The sequence below is a fragment of the Podarcis gaigeae genome (assembly GCF_964106915.1).
Source record: "Podarcis gaigeae genome assembly, chromosome: 1".
Classification (NCBI taxonomy): Eukaryota; Metazoa; Chordata; class Lepidosauria; order Squamata; family Lacertidae; genus Podarcis; species Podarcis gaigeae.
In genome coordinates, this window is record NC_139678.1 from 15689643 (window position 1) to 15711950 (window position 22308).

A 22308-nucleotide genomic window follows, 5' to 3' on the forward strand; every position below is an offset into this window, starting at 1 on the left:
TGTATGTTTGTATGCTTGTATATTCACAACATGCGTGTATTAATACTGAATTATTGTAACAATAAAAACTTTTCCAAAAATAAAATAAAATTATGCATTTGCTGCCCATTGCTTCCAATGGGTCCTCACCGTGTGTGACTAAAATTGGGTGTCCCCTTTTTATTAATTAATTAAATAAATAAATAAATTTGCATACTACCCCTCACCCATAGATCTCATGGTGGTTAACTTTCCACATTCTACTGTAAACTGATATTATTGTTTGAATGCATGAATTCAAATTCAGCTGTAATACAGAACAAATTCAGCTGTAATACAGAAAAGAATTCATTTACAATGCTAAATGTAAACTCTAAGTAGGGACCCCATTGTTTTGTCAGTCCTCCCTTTGTCTTGCCACTTTGCCGCCAAGCTGGTGTGTATGTGGTGGGGTCCAAAATCACCCGAAAAATCTTTGGTTCCAAGCAAAGGAACAATCTCATACGCTGCCCGGAGTATGATTTAATTGGATATAATTCAAGCAGTTTATCCCTATCTTCCTCTAGACCAGGGTTTCCCAAACTTGGGTCTCCAGCTGTTTCTGGACTACAACTCCTATCATCCCTAGATAGCAGGCCCAGTAGTCAGGGATGGTGGGAATCATAGTCCAAAAACAGGTAGAGACTCTTTACAATGCAAAAAACGGTTATTGCAATGAAGTAGGCTTTATATCTATATCTATATCTGAATATAAAGGTATTCACAAAAACACACAGACTAATTATCATCTGCAACCTGCTTCACCAGCTTGGTGCCCTCAAGATGTTTTGGACTACGACCTTCCGTCAGTCCCAGCCATCAACTGCTGGCTGATCGAAAAATTTTAGTCAAGTAAATGTTGCAACGCTAGCAGAAATCCAAGTACAGATCGCTATGTACACCCTACTAGAGCCAACAGCAAGTTTCCCACACTGATTCAAAATGGCTGCAGGCTGCACCTAAGTCAAATTACTCTGGACCTTTGTGGCACTTGTTGCTTGTAAAGTAGAAAACCAACTTACCTCAAGAATAACAACTGGAAACAATGAAATGCAAACAGAGTGAGATGCTGATCTACAGATATTTAAGTCCCCCCCCTCCACTTTTTAAAAAACCTTATAGCTGTTCTAAGAGCATTGTTAGGAAACATGAACATATTTGATTAAGACACTGCAGGGGAAATTTTCTCCAGCAATGCCTCAGATACACAATACAGTGGTGCCTCGCAAGACGAAAATAATCCGTTCCGCGAGTCACTTCGTCTAGCAGTTTTTTCGTCTTGCGAAGCATCCCTATTAGCGGATTAGCGGCTTAGAAAAAGGGGGGAAGGGAAAAAAACTTGCAAGACTCATAGCAAGCCCATAGGGAAATTCGTCTTGCGAAGCATCTCGAAAAACGGAAAACCCTTTCGTCTAGCGGGTTTTTCGTCTTGCGAGACATTCGTCTTGCGGGGCACCACTGTACATTTATTTGACTACTAGTAACGTACCAGGAGTATCTTTTTCTTTGTTTTTAATAAAACAAATAAAACTATTTTCAGTTTGCTCTGCCCCGTACGATCACAAGGCAAAGCTACAATACAATTATCACACAATGACAATATAATTAAAAGCACAGATGAAAAAAAAGTGTGGTGCAGTGGCATAATATCAAAACTTAATGAAATTATAAGATTGAGAGAAGGAAGAGGCTTGAATCATGGGCTTTTATACTTGTAAACTGCTCAGAAGCCTGTTTTGGTGTGAAGCAGTATATAAAGAAATCGTAATAAATAATACAAAGTTAACAAGCCATCATCTCCTCAAGTGCGTGAAAGAGGAAACAATTTTAAATATATGATAAGATTATGCAATATTCATGCAGAACACTCTTATACATTATCCTAGTTTACATTAATAAATAGTAAAAAGTATATAAAGGTTAAGAATCTAATATTTGAATTAAATTTATTTTAAAAATAATTTTAAAGTGCAGGTAAAAAAAACACGCAACCTTAAAATTATAAGATATGAAAAGATTTATGGCTCCTTAATTGCAGCATTAGTAAAGGTAAAGGTAAAGGTAAAGGTACCCCTGACCGTTAGGTCCAGTCGTGGACAACCTTGGGGTTGCGGCACTCATCTCGCTCTATAGGCCGTGGGAGCCAGCGTTTGTCCCCATGTGGCCAGCATGACTAAGCCGCTTCTGGCGAACCAGAGCAGCGCACAGAAACATCATTTACCCTCCCTCCGGAGCTGTACCTATTTATCTACTTGCACCCGTTGCGGGGATTCGAACCGCCAATCGGCTCTGTGGTTTAGACCACAGCGCCACCCAAATCCCTGCGAATTGCAGCATTACAAACTACTAATATTCAACCAAAGCTCAATCAAACAGGTGGATATTTGCCTAATACTCTTCAAATTACAGGAACACCAAACCAAGGTTTGCGACCAAATGCATGTGCAACAAAAGGCTGCAGAAAAATTCGCATTCAATACTGACCTGTGTACATATGAACACATGTTGCCCAACATCTGTCGTTTGGTGCTATGGAAATGAGCCCTGTGCTATATGATCCATCTCTGGGAATTTTCCACTTAGTTACTTCCTGGTTCCCTACTACCCTTCAACCACTACAGCTATGGTTTGTGCTTGCCCAGGTAAGTCCTGGTTTCAGGAGATAATTCAAACAATAATTTGCAAGTTTGGATATAAAGGTAAAGGTAAAGGTACCCCTGCCCGTACGGGCCAGTCTTGACAGACTCTGGGGTTGTGCGCCCATCTCACTCAAGAGGCCAGGGGCCAGCGCTGTCCGGAGACACTTCCGGGTCACGTGGCCAGCGTGACATCGCTGCTCTGGCGAGCCGAGCCGCACACGGAAACGCCGTTTACCTTCCCGCTGGTAAGCGGTCCCTATTTATCTACTTGCACCTGGAGGTGCTTTCGAACTGCTAGGTTGGCAGGCGCTGGGACCGAGCAGCGGGAGCGCACCCCGCCGCAGGGATTCGAACCGCCGACCTTTCGATCGGCAAGTCCTAGGCGCTGAGGCTTTAACCCACAGCGCCACCTGCGTCCCTCCCCAAGTTTGGATATAAGTACAAGCTATGATTTGTATGTTTTATAATGTTTTTGTGAACCAACCTGGAATCACAGCAAGCAGTCAGGACATAAATATTTTAAATAATAATATAAGTAAATAGAGGCATGAAGCAAAAGTAGGAAATACTTTAATTGATTAAGCCAAGGAAGAAAGAGAGGGGGAACATGTGAGCCAGAGGTTCCATCCCATAATGCCAGACCATGGCAGGATAGTATGCAATCAATGAAGTTTTGCATCCAGGTTCTCCCTTTCTTTCCTTCAGCTTCATGCTCTTAAGCAAGCCACAGTTTGCCCAAGAAACTATGGTTTGCCAAGAACCAGAACTAAATGAAGGCTCCTGAGCAGACAAGGGGAGGATAAAACATGTGGACCCAAATATCATTCATGCAGTAGCAGAACCAAACCATGGGTTCACTTCATATCTGACCCTGCCTAGTATTTTATTTGATCCACTGCTTCTGGAGTTAGAGAAGAGAGAAAATCCGACTGGAAGTCCCTGGTATTAATAAAATGTTCTTTGGCTATGTAAATTATTCCCAGCTTCGCTTTTCCTTCAGGTTTTTGATGTGGGTGGAGAAGCCTTTGATCAGAATAACTCTCCCCTGTGCATCGCACATGAAAGTGGCACTTCAAATGCTCCTGGCGGGTATTTTTTTACAACAACAACAACAACAAAAAGTCTACAGCCAGGAGAAGTGCGGTAACCTCAGAAAAGTGCACACAGACATACATTATAGACTTTCAACAAGGTGGAATGACCTTCCACCCTCAGTGGAGATAGGTTCATCAACCAGAGAATGCATGCAAAGAATTGCACATGCCATTACAGAAATTCATGTACAGGGACCAGCAAATTGTGTCTAGTCTTGGCAGCCAACAGTTGTTTCTTGCATTGGACTACAACTCCCACCATCCCTTGCACACAGGCCGTGCTAATGACAAGTTGGAGTCCAACTTGGAGAGCAACTCTGGAGAACAGTATGTTGGCTGTCACTGCATTCAATCAGTCTCGTCTCAGGCTATTTGTCCCAAAAATGAACACCTAAGGGGGGTGGAGATTGATTTGGAATTTTTTCTGATGCCCTCGAGCAGGGAGCTGTACCCTTCCAGGTGCTATTGGACTCCAACTCCCATCAGCCTCAGCCAGATTCACCAATGGTAAGGGATGATGGGCGATACAGTTCAGCAACTTCTGAGGGGCCACAAGTTCCGCCGGTCATCCGCAGCTTGGCCATCTTATAGCAAAGACCCCAGAAGAGAGAACTTACTCTGCCTTATCGTGATTTAACCTTGCAAGTCAGTCGACGTATAATATTTTATAGAAAACTGGAAGGAAAACAACAGACCAGGCCTTCTGCTCATTTGGGACGCAGGTGTTATAGCTCCTTGGAAAAGGCTAAAGACAAGTCCTGGGCCGATGTGGTCATGACTGCCACCTTTCCCTATGTTCCAATTTTATTTTATTTTTTAATTTGCATTGTCTTGGTTATATTTAAGGCGGCACCAACCGTTTTTGCCCTAAAGTGCACTCTAACAACTTTTAGAGAACATCAGCTCTACGCTTTTTTTCTGAGGAGCTCAAATTAGAACGCATGCTAATTTGCAGATGCAAAACTTCACAAGATCTCAGAAAAGCTTCGTCCCGTGGAAGTATAAAGGGGAAGGAGAATAAAGAACAAGAGCTGCAAATCTCCTTCTACCCTATCGGAACTCAGAGCCTTAAATCACTTTCCAAAAAGTTCTATCCCTCATGGTTGGATAAGGCAACAGAATGTAACTGAAGAATACAAAAAGGACATTAATAAATCATAATTATGTTGTTGTTGTTTTAAAATATGAGTGTGTGTATAAGCTGTTCAAAAGTTGGAACTATTCAGCAAAGCTTGCCGCTCTTCAAAGCGTTTTCTGTGTTTGGACAATGTTCCTTGCAACAGCATACGGTGAAAATATAATTAAAACCAGAAGAAAATGCCTCCTCACAAAGGCACCTTTTACTTTTCATGTATATCCCAGTTTTTCCATGTTATTTGAAGGTGCACAAACTACAGCTACAGGTAGAGTCAGTTAGCTGACCTGACTTACTTACTAAATCTGACTAACAACAAGCCCGCACTGCAAGGGAGTCGCAACCTGGCTGAACAAATCAAAAACACCTAACTCAATCTATGCTGAATGCTACGCTAACGGCATCATATAAGATTCACAAAATATGTTCATTTCCAAGCTTATACTGGGATGATCTGAATGTAGCCAGGTAACAGCAAACCTCACAGAATGCACATCCAACATGCAACTGGCCAGGTTAAAAATAGAGCAAAAAGGGTGAGAAAATGATGGGGAGCCTCAGACCAAGACCCATCAAGCCTCAGACCCTCATATCTTTCTCTAGGGCAAGGCCTCAGGCCTTCTCCAACCACACCTGCCACTGGCCCAAAGGAAGAACTGTGTAGCAGGAACAATCCTTCCTTCCTGCCTGGCCCAAATGTTGTCACCTGCTCTGTTTCCAGATATGATGTGGTGGGGAGACAAGACAGAATCCGCACAGGCAAAACTACAGAACTGTGTTATAAGAGATGTAATTTGTGCTTGTCTTTTCCCTCTTCCCTCCCCTTCTTTTTTCCTCGTGTGTCATGACTCCCTGAATGAGTCATCAGTTTTTGCAAGCCACTCAAGGAACCTTTATGGCTAAGAGAGAGGGTAAAAATGCTTTCAATAACAAACAAATGTTCTACTGTTAGTTAGTCTGGGTGCTAATAATGCAATTTTGAGTGGCCATTCCACATTTTAAAAAAATTTTTTTTAAAAAAAAAGTCAGTAAGAAAAGTGCAGATAACCTATTTTCAGTCCCCCTGATATTTTTGGGGATTCTTCTCAGAAACTTGTTAACTAAATAGCATGAATGGGAATACTTGCCTCTGAACAGTTACTCCCCACTTTATTCTTAGTGACGGCCCTGCTCCCAACAAACTTTACTCCTACAGCTGAGCTGCCATTATTTTTCCTTCCTCCCTCTCCAAACCAGTAAAGCCAATGACACTTATCCTTGCACAATGCTTCATAGAACACGTCCAGTAATTTAGTGAGAACTCTGGGAAGCTTGCATTCAAAATTTTCACAAGATGTGCAATTAGGAAACGAAGGAATTAAAGATGCTTTCTCCATCCAGAGGTTTTTGACAACACCTTCCATCAGCCTCAGCAAACCTTGCATAAGGTTGTGTTATATCACAGACTCAAAATTCCACTTAAAGGACAATGAAAACACAAAGTAGGTTACAGCTGTAGTTTCTCCCCAGTGAGAAAGCATCCTGGTGTTTTATTTTATTTGCCTTTTTAAACAGGCTTTTTTTTTATAAAAAAAAAAGTAGGGAGGTTAGGGGAAGCAAAAATCTAGAGACTTACACTTTGCTTCAGAAATATTCTGGTTGGGCGACCAGACCAGCATACCAAGATTTTCTCTCTCCTGGGACCGCTTTGCAAGTTTAGCTGGAAGAAAACACATATATGTATGTTAAAATAAAATAGCAAGGTGGGATCTTATTGCTTCTAAGCGCTGATAAAAGATACTGTATAATTAGGCTCACAAACATTGTACCACCTAGCTGCAATCCTTGAAATGTTTTCATTCATTTTAAAAATAAAAATAAAATTATGTCTTGACAGTATTTTCCTGGACCAACTGAAGATGAAGATGAAACAGAATTAAAAATGTTGTTGTTGTTGTTGCTTTAAGATTCTGGCACTTTCAGGGAACATGCCAAAAAAAACCCCACACTAACACACTATAGAGTTAAACTGCAGGATTTGCAGAAAAGGTTGCTATCTGATTCTCCCCAGCTATTAGCCAAGAGAAAAAGAAGAGCCAGCAAAGAGAAATGGGAGTCTGGCTGTATTGTGTCAGCAGGTAAAGCCGGATCAGTTTCTTAACACCAGGAGCGCCAGCCAACTTATATATGCAGTTACCCCTGAAGACTGGTCTTAAATCAGGTGTTGAAGGAGGAGAGCTGCTATTGGGTTCATTAAAGGCCTCTAGGTCTGTGATCAAATACCCCTTTATCACATTATACATTTAAAGCACATTCCCTCTTGCAAATAGTTCTGTGATCTGTAGTTTGTTAAGGGTGCTGGGAATTGTAGCTCTGTGGGGAGTAAACTACAGCTCCCAGGTTTTTTGGAGGGTGCGAGGGGTTAAATGTATAGTATAAATATAAATGTAAATTACTCTATTCCAAACTTAAAAATGGAAAGTGTAATGCTGGTGGTCAACAAAAGAGGTTTAAAGACTGTCTCAAGGCAAATCTAAAAAATGTAGTATAAACTCTGACAACTGCGAGCGCTCCAGTTAGAGAACAGTCTTTACCAAAGGTGTCAAGGGCTTTGAAAACACTCAAACTCAGGACGCAAGAGAGAAATGTGCTAAGAGGAAGGCACACTTGGCAAATCCACACTGTGATCAACTCCTGCCCAGAAACCAATGTCCCCACTGTGGAAGGACGTGTGGATCCAGAATTGGCCTCCACAGTCACTTACGGACTCATTGTTAAAACCGTGTTTATGGAAGACAATCTTACTCAGCTACAGGTGATCACAGAAGAAGAAGAAGAAGAAGAAGAAGAAGAAGAAGAAGAAGAAGAAGAAGAAGAAGAAGAAGCATAGTACCATAAGAAGAATTTACGCACTTTATATAGGATTCTTATGTTGAACTTTTTAAAAAGAATCAAGTACTGTACTGGGACAAATAGAAAGAGGCAACTATACAAAACTCAGTCCGCTCACAATATTGTTTATTCATACCATCTTTTAGATCTTAGCATAATGTGCAGTTTTCCCAAACTGCTATGATAGAAGCAAAAATGTGACAATTAAAAACATGATACAGGAAAAAAAGGGGGGGGGGGCATGCCGGCACAAAAACAATTTAAACAGCAGCACACACACCCAAAAACCAATCATGAACGACCTGTCACTGGGGCCCACCAAGGAAATGTTTGCTAATGAAACACCCAACAGCAAGATCTCTGACACTGCTCCTAAGGCCTCAGAAAGGGAAGCTGGTAGATAAAAGTAGCCCTTTTGAGTCAGTCTCTTAAAGACCCCCTCCTCTGCATTCCATTGGCACTGATTGATTTATTATACCGCCCTTCATCTGCAGATCTTGGTTTACAAAACAAAAGCACAAGATAAAAGCACAAAATGCGTAATAAGAACAAGAACGAGAAACCACAAACCAATAAAAACGCCTTTCTCCCACAAACACATTTATAGGAGTAAAGGATGTTAATCAGCCAAAAGGCCTGGTCAAAGAGGAACGTTTTTTCACCCTGGTGCCTAAAGATGTATAATGAAGGCTCCATAACCTGGGGAGAGCATTCCACAAATGAGGAGCCACCACAGAAAAGGTTGGTTCTCAGGTTGCCAGCCTCCGGACTTCTCATGGAGGAGGCACACAAAGAAGGTCTTGAAGAGGATGGTCTCAGGGTCCAGGTAGGCTCGTATGGAGAGGTGGACGGCTCCATATTCCTGCACTGTTGGGGGTTGGGATAGATGATCCTCAGGGTCCCCCCCTCCAGTTCTGCAATTCTAGACTTCTATATGTCAAGCCTGTAAGGTGGCACCATATTTAGCTTGGAGGTCATCAGATCTGATCTGCCTGACCTGAAGCCTAGGCTGGGTAATTTATTCCTAATCAACGGGTGCTTGTAAAGAGATTCGAAACTCAGTAAAGCAAACTGAAGCATGAGAAGATTAACCACAGATCTCCAGGGCCCAGGGCATTTTGCAAGTATCCTTCTTGGGCAAGAATGATTTCTCACCATGTGGGAAGGGCCATAGCTCAATCGAAGAATATGCACTGCATTCAGAATGTCCCTGGCCTCTCTAAGCAGGGCTGGGAATGGCCCACATCTGAAACCCTGGAGAATTGCTGTCCGTCAGTGTAGATCACGGGTCAGCAACCTTTCTCAGCTGTGGGCTGGTCTACCATCCCTCAGACCATGTGGTGGGCCGGACTATATTGGGGGGGGGGAGAATGAACGAATTCCTATGCCCCACAAATAACCCAGAGATGCATTTTAAATAAAAGCACACATTCTACTCATGTAAAAGCACCAAGCAGGCCCTACAAATAACCCAGAGATGCATTTTAAATTGGAGAATTGCTGTCCGTCAGTGTAGACCAGGGGTCAGCAACCTTTTTCGGCCATGGGCTGGTCCACTGTCCCTCAGACCATGTGGTGGGCCGGACCATGGGGGGGGATGAATCAATTCCTATGCCCCACAAATAACCCAGAGATGCATTTAAAATAAAAGCACACATTCTTCTCATGTAAAAACACACTGATTCCTGGACCGTCCACAGGCCAAATTTAGAAGGTGATTGGGCCGGATCTGGCCTCTGGGCCTTAGTTTGCCTACCCATGGTGTAGACAATACTGAATGAGGCAGACCAACAGTGGGACTCAGTATAAGACAGTAGCCTATGTTCCCACAAACCTCACTCCTCACTGCAAAGAACAACAGGCTAATAAAATGTTTGAAATGAGAGCCTGCAAACTGCTTGAGAGAACAGCAGTTCTCCAAGTCTTATCTGCTGCTTCCTTCTATCTAGGGCGGTTACAAGGCAGAAGAGGAAATCTAGCCCTTGCGTAAGTCAAGCAAACGAGCTGCCAATTAAAAGAGAGAACTGGGTGTAGCTACCTGAGTGTTGCAACACAGCCATGCCAAGAGCATCATCAGCACAGTAGGAAAATCTAGTTCTAGAGACGACAAGTACTCCTAGATTGATGAAGATATACAAATTCCACGTTTTCTACATAAATCACACATAATGGATGCAGCAGGACGCTTACTAGAAGGGGGGGGGGAGCATTAATGTGACCGGGTGCTTTTGAATCATGTAACTGGTTCCAGCCAACTGATTTTTCCAATGTTTCCTCAAGTCAAGACCACTACTGTTCTTCCTAGATCCATTTCCGCATATTCCACCCCTTTCCCAACATACTGTGTTTGCCATTTATGAGACTTTTAACTTTTCCCTTGTGAAAGGGCATTCTGCTATTCTAAGAACCTCCACAAAACATTTTGCTGCAAAAAATTTCACTTAGGTAAAGGGACCCCTGACCATTAGGTCCAGTTGTGACCGACTCTGGGGTTGTGGCACTCATCTCGCTTTATTGGCCAAGGGAGCCGGTGTACAGCTTCCGGGTCATGTGGCCAGCATGACTAAGCCGCTTCTGGCGAACCAGAGCAGCACACGGAAACGCCGTTTACCTTCCTGCCGGAGCGGTACCTGTTTATCTACTTGCACTCTGACGTGCTTTCAAACTGCTAGGTTGGCAGGAGCTGGGACTGAGCAACGGGAGCTCACCCCGTCGCAGGGATTCGAACCGACAACCTTCTGATCGACAAGTCCTAGGCTCTGTGGTTTAACCCACAGCACCACCCGTGTCCCTCAAAATTTCACTTAGAACAGGATGAAAAGTGAATTGGGGGTGCTACAAAGTATTTTAAGGGAGCTAAAAGTTCATCTGAGATGAGTAACTTTTTTCAGAGCGGTACCCTAGGCCATGACTAGATTTCGTACATCTCCAGTTCTTCTGTTGTCTTCGTCCATGGAGTTTTCTTGGCAGGGATACTGGAGTGGCTTGCCGGTTCCTACTCCAGGTGGATCACGTTTGGTCAAAACTCTCCACTATGACCTGTCCATCTTGGGTGGCCCTGCACGGCATAGCTCATAGCTTCTCTGAGTTATTCAAGCCCCTTCACCACAGCAAGGATCTTTGACCAAGCTGCAGGAGGCAGTGGAAGACAGGAGTGCCTGGCGTACTCTGGTCCATGGGGTAACGAAGAGTCACGACTAAGCAACAACAGTTCTTCCAGCAAACGCCCCTTTTCTGCAGAATGACCAGTGCTCTCAATTTCATTCTCTGTCTCCTTTTGCACAGTGGACTTTCAACTGTTGATCAAGCCTCAGGTTGGTGAATTCTGGAACTGACATTTTTTAAGTGACTTCAAGTTTACTGATGAACAAGCTCACCTATGCACACACAGTACTCAAAGCACAGCCAGATTTGCTGCTATTTTAAGATTTTAATTCTAGAAGTCTTCTAAGCACGGCATAATAGCAAGAAGAAGAACCTCCTAAAATGTCACAATATCAGACATGCCAGGTTAAATTGGACAGCTTTTTTTTTTTTACTGTCACATGCACAGCAAAGCTGCAAGTCTTATGCTGCTGATAACTTATATTAATTGCGCAAAAACTGGGGGTGGGGGGAGCAGCTGCTCATTCCCATCAGGCATTTATTCCGATAGCTTCCTTCCACCTTTTGCTATGCAAATACACAGACAGGAGTAACATAAAAGCAGTTTCAAAGCTACTGCATTTATCCACCTTTTCATTCTTAGTGTAGTCTCCATTGGTGACTTTCCACTGACAGGAAAGAATCCAAAGGCACAGAGGGGGAGAGCCAATTTTCAGCACCCCACACCCCCTCTAAAAAGGCTCTGGATAGTCCCCCAAAGCCACAACATCAGATTTAGAGAGATGTGGGGCAGGAGGGAAAGGGGGTCACCAAAACTGACTGCTTCTTCATTCTTTTCTCTCAGTAGAAAGCCACCAATGAGTTATCCCTCTTCCTGTGCACCCAAATGTTGGCATCATCAAAGCATAATGCAGTGCAATCTATTTGCTGAATTAACATATAGAATATGCTGTTTGCAGATGGCGCAACCCCTTCTGCCAAACTCTACACCATCTCAGTTGCATGGAAACACCTGAACGGAGCTACTGTTAATCTGAATATTGGGGAATGGGGAGGTTTGAGTGTCAAGTTCACCTTTGGAGCCCTGTATGGCTCAGGACCACAAAAGCTCAAGGGCTGTGATGATGATAATGACGACTACAGTGGTTTCAGGTTACAGACTCCACTAACCCAGAAATAGTACCTCAGGTTAAGAACTTTGCTTCAGGATGAAAATAGAAATCGCATGGCGGCAGCGGAAGGCCCCATTAGCTAAAGTGGTACCTCAGGTTAAGAACAGTTTCAGGTTAAGAACGGACCTCCAGAACGAATTAAGTTATTAACCCAAGGTACCACTGTATTATTATTAGATGTATATACCTGCCTTCATCCGAATATCTCAGGGCAGTTCACAGGATTAAAATACAAGCTAAAAACACAAGTAAATAGATAAAAGAACAAAACAATAACAACCCCCTCCTTCCCATAAACACATTTTAAAGGCTGTGGAATTGTAATCAGTCCAAGGTCTGAAGAACAACGTTTTTGCCTGGCATCTAAAGATATATAATGAAAGCACCAGGCAAACCTTCCTGGGGAGAACATCCCACAAACGGGGAGCCACTGCAGAAAAGGCCCCGTCCTCCTGTCGCCACCCTCACATGGAGGAGGCACACAAAGAAGGGTCTCAGATGATGAACTCATGGAGTCTGGGTTGGTTTATATAGGGAGAGGCGGTCCCTGAGGTTTTGTGGTTCTGAGCCATTTAAGGCTTTAAAGGTCTAAACCAGCACTTTGAATTGGGCCCCAAGGGAACTGATCTTCACTGGAGGCCCTTCTCTGGGTGCCCCACCAGAAGGAAGTGTGGAGGGTGGCCACATGGGAAGAGAGCTTTTCAAGTGGTGCCTCCCCTCCTCATTTCAGGTGGAATGCTCATCTAGTCAGTTTTTACTGACTCTTTGGTTTCCCCAGGGCTTTGGTTAAGCACTGTTGCCTCTTACAGTGACGCGCATCTTAAAGGAGGGTGGGCTGGCAGGGTGGATTTGATTTAAATCAAATCAATTTAAATCATGATTTAAATCACTAGTCAGTAAGACTTGATTTAAATCATTTTTTTACAGAAAGACTCATTCTTGCAGATATAATCTTAGTATTTACAACCAGATGAAGGTTTCATTTTTGGAGTACCGTATTTTTCGCTCTATAACACGCACCTGACCATAACACGCACATCGTTTTTAGAGGAGGAAAACAAGGGAAAAAACATTCTGAATGAAACTGTGGATGTATCATTTTTGTGCTTCATGCTGTGGCCACAGACATGTGATCTGATGGTGAATTTGGGCTGACCCAATGCAAAAATCCTGAGAATCCCTGTGCATCCATGGTTTGTAACAACGTTTTTGCACCATTGCAGCCCCAGGCAACAGTGGGTGCGTGATTTTGGGGGGGCAGGCTGTAGCCATGGACATGCTATGTGATCTGATGGTGAATTTGGGGTGACCAAATGCCAAAATCCTGAGAATCCCTGTGGATCCATGATTTTTAACCACATTTTTGCACCATTGCAGCCCCAGGCAACAGTGGGTGCGTGATTTTGGGGGGGCAGGCTGTAGCCATGGACATGCTATGTGATCTGATGGTGAATTTGGGGTGACCCAATGCCAAAATCCTGAGAATTCCTGTGGATCCATGCTTTTTAACCACATTTTTGCACCATTGCAGCCCCAGGCAACAGTGGGTGCGTGATTTTGGGGGGGGGGGCAGGCTGTAGACATGGACATGCTATGTGCTCTGATGGTGAATTTGGGCTGACCCAATGCAAAGATCCTGAGGATCCATGTGGATCCATGGTTTGTAACCACGTTTTTGCACCATTGCAGCCCCAGGCAACAGTGGGTATGTGATTTGGGGGGGGGCAGGCTGTAGCCATGGACATGCTATGTGATCTGATGGTGAATTTGGGGTGACCCAATGCCAAAATCCTGAGAATTCCTGTGGATCCATGCTTTTTAACCACGTTTTTGCAGCATTGCAGCCCCAGGCAACAGTGGGTGTGTGATTTTGGGGGGGCAGGCTGTAGCCATGGACATGCTATGTGATCTGATGGTGAATTTGGGGTGACCCAATGCCAAAATCCTGAGAATCCCTGTGGATCCATGCTTTTTAACCACATTTTTGCACCATTGCAGCCCCAGGCAACAGTGGGTGCGTGATTTTGGGGGGGCAGGCTGTAGCCATGGACATGCTATGTGATCTGATGGTGAATTTGGGGTGACCCAATGCAAAGATCCTGAGAATCCCTGTGGATCCATGCTTTGTAACCACATTTTTGCACCATTGCAGCCCCAGGCAACAGTGGGTGTGTGATTTTTTTGGTGCAGGCTGTAGCCATGGACATGCTATGTGATCTGATGTTGAATTTGGGGTGACCCAATGCAAAGATCCTGAGAATCCCTGTGGATCTATGCTTTTTAACCACGTTTTTGCACCATTGCAGCCCCATGCAACAGTGGGTGCGTGATTTTGGGGGGGCAGGCTGTAGCCATGGACATGCTATGTGATCTGATGGTGAATTTGGGGTGACCCAATGCAAGGACGCAGGTGGCGCTGTGGGTTAAAGCCTCAGCGCCTAGGACTTGCCGATCGAAAGGTCGGCGGTTCGAATCCCTGCGGCGGGGTGCGCTCCCGCTGCTCGGTCCCAGCGCCTGCCAACCTAGCAGTTCGAAAGCACCTCCGGGTGCAAGTAGATAAATAGGGACCGCTTACCAGCGGGAAGGTAAACGGCGTTTCCGTGTGCGGCTCTGGCTCGCCAGAGCAGCGATGTCACGCTGGCCACGTGACCCGGAAGTGTCTCCGGACAGCGCTGGCCCCTGGCCTCTTGAGTGAGATGGGCGCACAACCCCAGAGTCTGTCAAGACTGGCCTGTACGGGCAGGGGTACCTTTACCTTTACCTTTAATGCAAGGATCCTGAGAATCCCTGTGGATCCATGCTTTTTAACCACATTTTTGCACCATTGCAGCCCCAGGCAACAGTGGGTGCGTGATTTTTTTGGTGCAGGCTGTAGCCATGGACATGCTATGTGATCTGATGGTGAATTTGGGGTGACCCAATGCAAAGATCCTGAGAATCCCTGTGGATCTATGCTTTTTAACCACGTTTTTGCACCATTGCAGCCCCATGCAACAGTGGGTGCGTGATTTTGGGGGGGGCAGGCTGTAGCCATGGACATGCTATGTGATCTGATGGTGAATTTGGGGTGACCAAATGCCAAAATCCTGAGAATCCCTGTGGATCCATGATTTTTAACCACATTTTTGCACCATTGCAGCCCCAGGCAACAGTGGGTGCGTGATTTTGGGGGGGCAGGCTGTAGCCATGGACATGCTATGTGATCTGATGGTGAATTTGGGGTGACCCAATGCAAAGATCCTGAGGATCCATGCTTTTTAACCACATTTTAAGTGGGGAGCAAGGAAAAACAAAGAAGGGACATTAGAGGGGTGTGCAGAGAAGCAGCTGGCTAAGAATGCAGGAGAGGGATTTAACGGGAGGGAGGAAAGAAAGGCAAAAGTTTCCCCCCACCCAAGCCAGCCATCTCTCTCTCTCTCTCTCTCTCTCTCTCTCTCTCTCTCTCTCTCTCTCTCTCCCCCTCCCTCTCTCTCTCTCCCTCCCTCCCCCCTCTCTCTCTCCCTCCCCCCCTCTCTCTCCCTTCCCCCCTCTCTCTCCCTCTCCCCCAGCAGCACCGGAGCTTGCCTGGAGGGGAGGGGCTTTCCCTGCTCTTTGTTCCGTTTCAGCAAACACAGCAAGGAAACAGAGGAGGCTGGGCAGTAAGACCCTGAGGCAGAATGCCGGAAAGCAGCCGCTTCCTCTTTTCAGGTTTCGTTTCTCCGTGCAGCGTGCAGCGCCGCGATTTGATTTTTGCATGATTTTTGCATGATTTTTCGGCTCCAGGGACCACACATTCGCTCTATAACACGCACAGACATTTCCCCTTCCTTTTTAGAAGAAAAAATCTGCGTGTTATAGAAGGAAAAATACGGTAATAAATTTTCAGAGTAGTTTTTACAGTTACAGTGCTACCTCTGGTTACATACAGTGGTACCTCTGGTTAAGTACGTAATTCGTTCTGGAGGTCCGTTCTTAACCTGAAACTGTTCTTAACCTGAAGCACCACTTTAGCTAATGGGGCCTCCCGCTGCTGCCGCACCGCTGGAGCACGATTTATGTTCTCATCCTGAAGCAAAGTTCTTAACCTGAGGTACTATTTCTGGGTTAGCGGAGTCTGTAACCTGAAGCGTATGTAACCCAAGGTACCACTGTATATAAAAAATTACTGATTTGGTTATACTATTAGAAATACCTAGACAGAGAATTATGTATTGTGCGGTTTAATAACTTAACTCTTTATATTTGGACAACTTTTCTGCTGTACTTTATTGGAAGGAGAAAAATAATTATTTCCTGAATAACAATTTAAACAATGTATTTAACCATAACAATAACATTATATAATATGTATCCATGTTTGTTAACTGATGTGGTTAAACTTAAAAAAAACCACAAAACTTAGACTGAGTTTTAGCACACATGGAAAACTTAAAACAAAATCTTATTTCCTGGTGAATAGCTTTGGACTATAATGTAACTTAAATAGAAAACTATCTTTAGAAAGATTTCTCCTCCAAAAGCATTTTATTTTAAAAATCCAATTTTTTTAAAAAAAATCTGATTTAAATTTTAAAAATAATCATTCGTTTTTATCCACCCTGTGGGCAGGACCTGCCATTACTACTAGTGTTTTATGTATTTTGCATTTTTAAAAATCTGGTTTTATATTGCTTTTACGTGTTGTCTTTTACTGGGATAGGTTGCCCTGATCATTTTTTTATTGTCTAAAGCAGCTGATAAATGTAATCGTAATCATCTCCCCATCTGTGGACAGGATTTCTGCATTGCTGGGATTGGACCTTGTGACTCTACAATTTTGTGATCCTAAGGAGTCAGGGATGATGGGAGCTGCGACCCAACGATATCAAAGACTGAAAAACACTGCTCAAGAAAAATGTGGAAGAAGCTAAGTCCTTCAGGCACTACAAGAAAAGAGATCCACAGGTGATCGGATATTCAATCCTTCTCCATCTCTTCCTCTCTTATCAACTTTATTCTCAAGTCTTTCAGCAGATTCCCAGACTTCCCAGGAGAACCTTTGCCGATGTACAAGTTGGCTGTACAATTTGTAGGCCTGTTAAAACCAGGCCCAAAACCTGTATATCAAGTGGGTTCTTTTTAATTAAAAGAGCTGTAAATTAAGCAGCATTGGAAGACTTCCTGTGCGCATCTATACCCAATTATCACATAAATATTCCTCTATCTGTCCATCTTTCCCCAACACACACCTCAATTTTTTAGTTTCACTTGTGACACAAATAACTACAACACCGCAGCCACGTCCGACATTACGTATCTTCAAAGCTTTATAAAGCATAGAAAGGTTAAAATGGCATACTTTGAAATTTACTCTTAAAATTGCACTTTTCAAAAAAAAAAATTAAAGGCTTACAAATGTTTATAAAGGATTAGTAGCATTTAAATACAATTCGTCAAAAATCATGCTCTCTGAAGTGGGCTTACTCCTGAGTAAGCGCACATGAGATTGCAACTTTAGGCAAGTTCCCCATATATAGATGTTGTTTTTGCAATTCATCTTGTTCTTTTATTCTAAACCGCTTTGTTGTTGTTTACAATCAAGCGTTATGCAGATTTGATGGAATCAGTGAAATAATTCAGCAAATGAAACAATAAAATTGCATAAATAAACCCAGTTGGCTGGGGCTGATGAGGTTAAGTCTAACATATTTTGAGGGCACCAGGCTGGAGAAGACCCCTGGAAAAATGGGGAGCCTTGAAAAAGCACAATCATGTTCTTATCACTAGGGGAGAGAGGAGACGAATTATCTGGATTTTTCTGCCTCAGGCACCAAACCGTCTCAAAACATCTGTCTGGGGCCAGAGATAAGGCAACAACTTTTTTTCTCCCCTTTGTGCTTCATTAATAAGGGTGGAGCTCGAGAACTCTGAAGTCGGCAAAGGTACAATAAAAACCTGTTTCCAGTTCAGAAGGTGTTAACTAATCCACTGCATATATCAGTGTTTCATATGTTTTTCCTGTCTACCACCCTAAGATATTTATCAGCAGCCAAGTCTCCCACCTCCAGATTGCACTGCATACCCAAAGCAAACAGGAACCTCTCCTGTTAGTAAAAAGGTAAAGGTAAAGGATCCTCTGACCATTAGGTCCAGTCGTGGCCGACTCTGGGGTTGTGGTGCTCATCTCGCTTTATTGGCTGAGGGAGCAGGCATACAACTTCCGGGTCATATGGCCAGCATGACTAAGCCGCTTCTGGCGAACCAGAGCAGCGCACGGAGACGCTGTTTACCTTCCCGCCGGAGAGTTACCTATTTATCTACTTGCACTTTGATGTGCTTTTGAACTGCTAGGTTGGCAGGAGCAGGGACCGAGCAACAGGAGCTCACCCCGTCGCGGGGATTCGAACCGCCGACCTTCTGATTGGTAAGCTCTAGGCTCAGTGGTTTAGACCACAGCACCACCCACACATCCCTCTCCTGTTAGTGGTGCAGACCATACAAAATTTCACTTTTACTACTGTAATTATCACTGGGGTTGAAAATGTTGGTTTGAACTGCACACTTTGTGCAACACACAAAGTGCAACTTTGTGTTGCACTTGGGGGAGGGGGCAGGTTTAACAACTGGTGCCTCTGCTTGCTTTTCTTTCCTCCTCCCTCCTCCTCTTTTCCTTCTGTTTCGTGTCTTTTAGGTTGTGAGCCTGAGGGCACGGACTGACTTTCTCTTGTTCTGAAGAGCAGGGTAAGATGTGCTTTAAATAAATAATAAACAAACCTCCCAAGCTAAGACAAGTCATTGCTGTGGACACTTGAGAAGCCCTGGTCCAACTTTATCTGAGTCACCTTTAACCCTGTACCCTTCTGAGCTGAAGTTGCTTTAGCCACACCAACCAAACGAAAAATAAAGACCTGAATTAGTAACTGGGATTGTATCACTGCGTAAAAGTGACACAATGGGATGGAGCACAACACAGATCTGAAACTGCACACAAACAAAGGAAGAGCAAGAAAACGCAAGTAAGGTTTATTGCTGGGGTCTCAGCACAATGCTATTATCTGTGAACTTAAGAAGGCATTGCTCATTTCCAGGAGGCCTCTGAAACATCAATCATTGTGACTGAGCAGGTAGCTGTGTTGACCCATTAGAAGGAGGAGAAGGGGGGGAATCAGATGCGGTACAAGCATAAATACCTTTATTCTGAGCAAAAGGAGCTGAAAAGCTAACACCTCAACTCCAACCTGCCAAAGGGCAGGCGAAACCTAATGCTTTCTTCACTGTGCGGTATATTCCTCTATCTTCTTTATAAATCAGGGAGACCACAGGATGACTGTCACCAGAAGCAAATTGCCAGTATTTGGAATGATCCGAAACAACACAAGTTTCGCCCACACGATTAACAGGAAAATATTCTGTTCAAATGGGAAGCAAACAACTGGTTTACGGACGTATCCCCTGGCCCAAACCTTGGCTTAGCACAGTGCTGTGTGGCAGCCAAAAACGGGAAGGCGCAAAGAAACTCTTTCCTCCTCTCTAAGAGGTCCACACAGTCACAAACCAACCCAGACAAAAAAAATTCCTTCCAGTAGCACCTTAAAGACCAACTAAGTCAGTTCTTGGTATGAGCTTTCGTGTGCATGCACACTTCTTCAGATACACTGAAACAGAAGTCACCAGACCCTTCTATATAGTGAGAAGGTGGGGAAGGGTATTACTCAGAAGGGTGGTGGGAATGGGTGATTGGCGGATAGCTGTGATGAGCCTGTTGACGACTCTTAACGACTGCAATAGGTCTTACAGGAAAAAGCAAGGGGTGCGAAGGTGAAAAATGGCTTTGTCATGCATAATGAGATAAGAATCCAATGTCTTTGTTCAGACCAGGTCTCTCCATGGTTTTAAGTTTGGTGATAAGTTGCAATTCAACTTAAGGTGCTACTGGAAGGAATTTTTTTTTGTTTTGACTATGGCAGACCAACACGGCTACCTATCTGTAACTGAAACCAACCCAGAATTTGCTACCTGTGAACCAAAACCAGCAAGGAAAATACCGCTGCAAAGACGCAAGAATACTAGTGTCATTCCCGGAAGAGAGAGATGGAGTCAAACAGAACCTGAGCCTGTTTACTTCTGCATGATTCCTCCCACAAATAATGTACAGCACATTATGTACCTATGGCCCGGAGGAGGAGGGGGCTTGCTTCCTCCCTATACCACCTCCTCCAGATTCCTTGTACATGGTACTCTTCCGCTTTCGCTCCAACAACGGAAAGCAGGGAAAGGATGAGGGCAGCCAACTCATTCGCAAATTCTGGGGATGCTTCCAGATCGGCAAACTCCTAGAGCTAGCAAATCATTGCCCTTCCACTGTAAGCTGCGTGCGGAATTGCAATTCATGCTTTGCAGGAATGGGTTAGGATACAGCAATCAATCTCTCTCTCTCTCCCTTCCTCCCTCCCGTATGAGTATGAAAGGGACTTTATTTTTTTACAAAGGACACTAACTGCATTATTGCTTTAACTTTTTTTAAAAGATGGAGGGTTAAAAAGTGTGCTACGTAAAATGATCAGCAAAGGAAGAAGTTGTTCACAAGGTGCAAACTGGAAAAGCAGACCCAAATCCTGCCATTTTCTTGCTTCGGATCTCATGCGTACAGCCGGCTAATTTAGGTTTATTAAATATAAGCGTCATTTGCCACTTAAAAAGAAGAAGCCCTGAAGCAACTTACAGCAAATAAATACAGTAATAAAATAAGAGTTAGCAGTACAATATTGTTGCTGCTGTCCAAATGCCCGGATAAAAGCAAAAACACCAGGCAGGAGGTGGTATGACAGAGAAGGCCCATTCTCTCCTTGCTGCTTTCCTGATCTCCCACCTTCCAGGTGTCCCTATTTTCCAATGACAGTCCCAGATTTTCAGAAGCCATCCCGGTTTCTGATTTGATCCCTGAATGTCCTGTTTTTCCTTAGGGCACCCACATTTTCATCAGAAACGTGTTGGGAGAGTATGTAACTATGCTGGATTTCCCTCAACCTGCCTTCTCTTGAGCGGTTAAGCATGTTCCACTAGGACGTCAGACAACGGCATACAAAGAAAATAGGGCAAAAATCCAGGAGAAAAGCAGCAACTGGAATGCTGCTGTGATTAGGGGTTCAGTGTCTTGGTTTCCCTGTGTGCTGCCTCAAGCAGAAGGAAGAGAATGTAGGCCAGTTTAGATAAATCTGAACCTTCTGCAATTGGCTACACACTGTTTCCCATGGCCAGAGTGTCGGGTCATAAAATAGCCTTCCCCTCCTGCAAAGGCCAAACTGTTTCTTGCGACTTCCTCTAGAGGAGAATTCCTCTCCCCTAATTCTACATGTGGTGGGGTAGCGACTAATTAGCCATCAGCAAAATCCACTCATTTCCAAATTTAAAAGGAACTACACATGCTCCCAAGGAGATTTGGGGGCACTGGCGGAGGAAGAGGAGTTGTTCCGCCTGGCCTTTGGTTTGGACTCAGTCTGACTCTTATGTTTCCCTCCCCTTAAGGTTTTGATCTATGGTCTACTTTTAAAATGAGGCTGCATTTTAAATTTCATTTTAACCTGTATTTTAAATTGGTGGTTTTTTACCCTAATATGTTTTTACTGTAATTTTACTGGTGTTAGCTGCCCTAAGCCCGGCTTTGGCCAGGGAGGGCAGGGTATAAATAAAATGAAATAAAAGTATTATTATTATTATTATTATTATTATTATTATTATTATCTCTTCCATGCAGCCTCCTCCTTCCCAACTAACTAAGGCACTTTCTTTCTATCTATCTATCATCTGTCTGTCTGTCTGTCTATCTATCTATCTATCTATCTATCTATCTATCTATCTATCGTCCTTACAAGTTTAATGTTCAGCATTGCAGTTGCAGCCAACACTTCAGCACCTGCTCCCTCTTCTCTTCCTTGTACCATTTGCACAGCCTAGCATAACTGGTGCACCTTGTCCTCGAGAACCAATCATGCACAAGGTTTGCAGCACCAAGGAGCCAGTCCTTGTCTTCTGAGCCCACCCCTACCATTACAGCTAATGCACTCGAAGAACCAATCAAGGTTCCTTCAGAAAAACCCAGCACACAGCTTTTACACCAGGATAATGAGGGGTGAAGAAGACATAGTGTAATAAAAGGGTAGCCAGCCTGGATAGAAGTCCATAGGAAGGAGCAGCTGTCTACCTCAGGCACATTAATAGAACTTAACTAGGGTGGGGAATCTGTGGCCTTCTAGATGCTGTTGGGCCAAAATGCCCAACATTCCTGGTCACTGGTCACAAAATATTAAGAGGCCATT

The 22308-nt window shown here is 43.9% G+C and overlaps 1 protein-coding gene across 2 annotated transcripts in view; it reads right to left on the reverse strand.

Annotated features, from left to right (window-relative positions):
• Positions 1-22308, reverse strand: part of RCOR1 (REST corepressor 1) — a 144665-nt gene that overhangs the window by 85841 nt on the left and 36516 nt on the right. For both annotated transcript variants that reach the window (XM_083736023.1, XM_083736022.1), the window contains exon 3: positions 6502-6585. In XM_083736023.1, coding sequence (XP_083592149.1) covers positions 6502-6585 — 84 coding nt within the window. The remainder of the gene's footprint in view (positions 1-6501; positions 6586-22308) is intronic.